The sequence below is a fragment of the Epinephelus moara genome, chromosome 23, assembly GCF_006386435.1.
Source record: "Epinephelus moara isolate mb chromosome 23, YSFRI_EMoa_1.0, whole genome shotgun sequence".
NCBI lineage: Eukaryota > Metazoa > Chordata > Actinopteri > Perciformes > Serranidae > Epinephelus > Epinephelus moara.
Genome location: NC_065528.1, coordinates 22185475 through 22191474, shown reverse-complemented (window position 1 = coordinate 22191474; position 6000 = coordinate 22185475). Strand labels below are relative to the sequence as shown.

At 38.2% G+C, this 6000-nt stretch overlaps 1 protein-coding gene across 1 annotated transcript in view; it reads left to right on the top strand.

Moving 5' to 3' along the window:
- Positions 1-2181: 2181 nt before the first annotated feature.
- Positions 2182-6000, top strand: part of apaf1 (apoptotic peptidase activating factor 1) — a 72238-nt gene continuing 68419 nt past the window's right edge. Inside the window, exons 1-2 of the mRNA XM_050036648.1 lie at positions 2182-2330; positions 5324-5505. Coding sequence (XP_049892605.1) covers positions 5362-5505 — 144 coding nt within the window. The 5' untranslated portion in view covers positions 2182-2330; positions 5324-5361. The remainder of the gene's footprint in view (positions 2331-5323; positions 5506-6000) is intronic.

Sequence of the window (6000 nt, the reverse complement as noted above, 5' to 3'; positions counted from 1 at the left end):
GAAGTCATATAAGAACATCGCATCCATCCATCCATCCATCCATTTTCAACCGCTTATCCAAATACATGTCGATGGGGCAGCAGGCCGAGCAAAGCACCCCAGATGTTCCTCTCCCCAGCAACACTTCCCAGCTCCTCCTGGGGGACCCTAAGGCGTTCCCAGGCCACAGATGTGTGTCTGGTTCTGCCTCATTGCAAGCATGTTAATTTAAATTTAAATGTGTTTCTTATTTCATAAATTATGATATCACATTTTAAAAACTTTTACCTTGACAGTTTTTACTCGTTCTCGGGCTGTCAAAACTTGAAATGTATAAAACAAAATAGCCATAAAACATTAGATTTATGTGGAAATGTAGAGTAAAGTCATGTCATTTGGGACACTTTTTAGTCGATTGACCAAAAATCCTATAGATATCTACTACATTTCTATACAGAAAATATGTTGCCAAATAAAATACTTATGAAACTTTGGACCTTGAAACACATCAGGAACTCGTACCTCACTTAAATGACACGCTGAGGTAAAATGGGACAGCTGTGTTTATTTGTTTTGTTTTTTTTAAAGATATTTTTTGGGGCATTTTTAGCCTTTAATGGATAGGACAGACAAGTGTGAAGGAGGGAGAGGGAGAGGGAGTGACATGCAGCAAAGGGCCACAGGCTAGAGTCGAGCCCGGGCCGCTGCTGTGACAGCCTTGTGCATGGGGTGCCTGCTCTACCACTAAGCCACCAACGCCCCGTTTATTTGGTTTTTAAATGGTTAATTAATTTATCAGTTCAGTCATTCGTACATTAAATCATTAATGTAACCTGACTATTAATAAAAAAAGATGGTCCAATTTAGCTGCCACGCTTTCCCTGTTCTTTTGCTGCCTGTTTCCTTGGTACCATATTGTCTACAATAGATGTGCATGTGTGCTTGACTGTGTGTAACAATGACGGACAATTCTGGACTATTGTGGCTGACATGGACTCGCTGCATCATCTTTGATATTTTTTTTTAAAGTAAAAATATCTGTAATATTACAGGGTAGCACATAATAGCATAAGTCATGATTTGATGGCACCTGGTGGTAGCCTAAAAACAAGTTAGTTTCACTTCAGAAAAATGTCTGATTTCTTTTTTTTGGGTCCTATTTTACCTAAATGCATTAAGCACTCATTCAAAACCCTTTGCAATTAAAACATAAAGTGCACTGGGACAACTGCTATATATATATTTTTATCTATATTAAAATATTTGCTCTGCATCCTGATTATCTCAGACCTATCAAAAATGATTGCTTCATGTTAAGCACATTTATAGTAACAATGCAATAACACGTTTAGTGACTGCTGATATTTTTCATACTTTTTTTTTTATCTGTGGACCAATCTTGTGTTTGAAATAAAGTTATATATATTTAAAGAGCCCAGGATGTAAAACCTTATTTGCCCCATTTTACCTGACATCCCACATTACCTCATTTCACCCTAACAGTAAACCATGATACATTATATTAATGCAGAATCCAAAAATTTTTTCCCTGAGCATCCATGATTGGCTTGCACCCTTACTTATTAAATAGACACCAAATTAATTTCAGGCAGCTAATAATGTCTCTAAATGGATATACAATGGTGGAATTTTGATACACAGACTTTTTATTCAGTTATTACTACAGAGCTTTGCAGGTCTGAGAACAAGCTGATTTATTCACAGCATATATTATAAATCTATTTACGGCTACTTATAATTGCATTATCAGCGCATCCTTGTACTGTGGAATAAACAAGATGCGCTCATGTCTTGCTGTCACTAGGCAGCAATGTTACCTTCAAATGCAGTGCGAAAATCTCGTAATTCGAGACAAGGAAACACAAATGGACACTTTTGGGACTATCAAGCTCTGTAGAATTTATTAGACGGAAACAACTTAGACGTAGAGTTGTGACGAAAAGTGTTTTGTTTTCGGTTAAGATAATTACAGATTAATAAATTATAAAATTAATGCGAAGAGGGCGATATAAACGAGCGAACGCTCTTATATCCGAGCAGATGAATAGTCTCTGAACGCAACATCTTTTGCCCAGTTACACATTCGGCAAATGCATGACTTCACCCATCACGTGGTTCAAACCTCGCCACGCCATTGGCTGCTTCACACCGGGGCAGTTGTTTTTGTTGTGAATCAGGAAGCTCTCGTCTTTCAAAATTGGGTGTGTAGTACAGCGTCAACAGAGAAGGAAATTGACATTTAACTCATTGACTCCGTTAAAACGCGACTTCAACTTACAACCGTATAAAATTCAACTAATTCCCGCCTCGGTAAAGAAGAAAAGATATTCGTAAGTATTTACTGGCGGTTACTTTCTTTGTTTCATTTACCTGCAGGTCAGAGTGAGTGAACTTGTTGAGACAAGTGTTGGAAAGTATGTCAGTTTAGCGTAGGTGAGTGATAAGATGACAGGTCGAGATAAATCACTTTCACATTCACCGTAAATTTTGCTGTGTCACTCACCATTTTAGTTTATAGTACATGTCAGGTGAAATGAACCGTTAAATGTTATATTAGTTAGCTTGGTAAGCTACAAACTTTGACTGTGTTACTGTAAAACAAAATATTAAGGAGCCTGTGACATGTCACTTCTTTGTTGTTGAGTTGTACTCTGTTATGGTCTCTGTGAACAGCTGATAAGCTCTGCCATTTCCACTTTCACAAACTGTTCCTCTTTTTATTTTTATATTTGCAACACAAAGTTACAAGTGCACTAAATGGCACTTACATTTATCTGAGGGCTGCTTTTCCATGTAGGTCTGCATGTTTATTGCAACATATTAAAGAAACACATGACTACAATACAACAGTTTGGAACCAAAAAATAACATGCAATACACAGACATGCACATCTACATACACTCACACACTCTACTTGTACAGATATCAGGTAACGTTACAATACCAATAAACCAAATTACTTCCTTACATTTTTCCTATCAGGTAATGCCCACTCTGCACTGTCTACACACAACACTGCAAGAAAAGAAAGCACAATTCGATAACAGTTTTTTCCCTGCCACAGTGAGACTGATGGCAAAAGCAAAAGCAAATACAGACTAACAAATTACTGACTCATCTACCTCTGTTCTTGTGCAATATAAACTGGGAATATGCAATACCTATGATGTGAAAAACCTGAATGCTCTGCAGGTGGAGCTTATATTCTTGAATTTATTATACTTTTTATACCTTTTTTTGTGCACTTTATCTTTTACTATTTATTACCTGTCTATTTCTTACTACTACATACTACTAGTGTTTTTTGCACAAAATTTATATGTACCCAGACTTCGTCCAGGCGTACAAATAGCAAATTAAGTTATCGTATCGTATCGTATCTTAGAACATGGCACTCTTAAATACTTGATTCTGATTGATCAATCAACCAAATTCTGCGGTGTTTACTTCTTGAGGTATCACCGCTGTTCTGCTGCTCTGTTGCTAGGGACACCATAGCAATGACCTTAGACTGAGGAGCATCGAAATCAGTTAACGTTAGTCCACACGGGCCAAAGAGTGGCAAAATGCAGCATTTTCAGGACATCACTTTTAACATTTTTGGAGAGGACAAAACGCTTGATGTTTGACATGTCCCTGTAAAAGAAAAACAAAAAAAGAAAGAAAGGAAGATAAAATCGCATGGATACAGAGTAGAGACACATTTCTTTTTGCGAATTTGGAATCAATAAAATGTGCTTTAATCATTATTTTGTGTCACATCACTGAATGTTTTAGTAGTAAGCCATGTTCTAAGCGGGATAATGTATAGTGAGCCGGTGACAGTTGGAAAAATAACCCCTGACAGGGGAATGGAACCACGACGCGCAGCGGAGGTAACCTGGGATATCTGCGCAGAGCGAGGAAGCACCAGCTCACTATACATTATCCCTTATGTATAGTATCGTATCATATTGTATCTTACATTTCCTCCTTTCATAATGTCCATAAATGCTTCCCAGAGCGGATAAAAGTCTTTCCGCTCACCCTTAGAAATGTAAGTTAGTCTTTCCAGACTTCCGCTAGCTCCTTTATCCTTGTTCTAAATGATGGGGCGTCCATACTATCCAGAGTCCAGACATTTCTCTGTTTCGATGTTTGAATGAAGTCCTCTGGATATATTACAAGCACACACAATTTGGCATTTAAAGGGACTTTGGTGTGAAACATCTCTGACAAACATTTTATAGCATCTTTCCAGAAGTTTGAATTTTTGGACAGTCCCATAGACAGTGAAATCAAGCACTTAGTACAATCATGAGGGATATTAGCAGACATATGCTGAAGTTTGACAGGAGTTAATGTACATTCGCATTAACCATTTTATGTTGAAGTAATTGTAAACCTTGTATTTATCATCTGTTTTTGTGTTTGTCTGTTTTAAGCAAGCCACATTCCAATCTGTCGCATCATTATCTTCTTTTATGTCACTTTTCCATGTTTAAATTTTGATGGCATGTAGCTTCTTTAATTGTAGGTCTGAAGGATTCATTAATTAGTCATGAAAATAATCTGCGGATCAGTTCAGTGGTGTTCATTATGTCTTTAGTTTCTGATAATGACTTTAGTTGTTCTTTTATCTCAGACATGTTAGGATGTTACATACCTCGACATGTTTTGGCGGAAACTTCCGCCTTGCTCAGAAGTGACTGTCCTGTCAAAAACTGAGAGGACGATCAGTTGATAATGAAAACAAAAAGCGAGTATACACCTTTGTCAAAACTGGAGGAAATGACACTTGCAAATTTGAAATGGAAGGGCCTTGTACCTAAATGTTACAACACATTAGTGGCATTTAGCACAGAATCAGCTTTAGAAAAATACCAATATTCAATACTGTTTTTAATACCGGGGGAAGAACTGACAGTGAGGGCATAAGATGTAAAACTTTTATCAAAAGATAAATATAACAAGGCTATAACTTGACAACAATGACTTTTCTTTTCTTGGTTAGTGGCAGAGAACAACAGAATAACTGTAGTAAACATTGAAAATTATTAAAACTGTTTTACATAAATAAAAACAATATTCTTGCAGTGGGGAATATGTTGAATAGCATCTGAGATTGTCACGCATTCAACATTCAATAAAGTGCAAGTAAAAAACACAACTGTGCCGCAAAGTCTGAATGCAACCGGAGAGAAGAGAGAGTGAGAAAGTAGTATTGATAGTATCAGTATCAGTAGTTGTAACAGTTACTCATAGCTGTGATGTTTTGGTATCCACATTCTTTTGGCTGTGTACTGTAGCAAACTAACATGTATCTCCTCCATTAATTTATAGTGCGACAGAGTCCTGCATGGTGGCCGTGTTGTGCAAAGATGGCATTGGAGGAAGGGGCGCGGAGCTGTCTGCTGCGCTTTCGCCACAGACTGGAGGAGGACATCAAGCCCTCCTTCCTGATGGACCACATGATCAGTGACGGTGTGCTGACCGTGGATGAGGAGGAGAGGGTCAGGACGAAGGTGAGCTTCTGCTGAAGGGGAAATATTCATAATTTGGAACCAACTAGAGCTGCCACAGAACTTGAGTACAATTGCACATTTTTGACTCCACTACAGTTGTCTGAGAGCTTTAGTTACTTTACAGGTTACAATTCCTCATCCACTTCCTGTCCAGTGAAAACCATGTATCTCCAGATGTGTTGATTTTAAATGTTTGTGATAAACTGAAGGATGACATTCTCCTTTATGTGCTGAGAAAATTCCCCCAGTTCTAAAGCTAAAGAAACTTTTGAAAAACCCTCTTGGACCAGATGGTTCATGCATCAAAACAGGGCTGATTTTCTGACACCATGAAAAGTCGACTCTTTGTGGAGACTTTTCAGACCCTTTTGGCAACTTGCTGCTCAGAGTGAACTCAGTCAGCAGGTCAGGTGGAAGCAGCACCACAGCTTCTCTTCCTCCCTCAGCATGCGCGCGCAGGCTGGAGTGTGTTACTATGGTTGGCTTGCAGCTTTC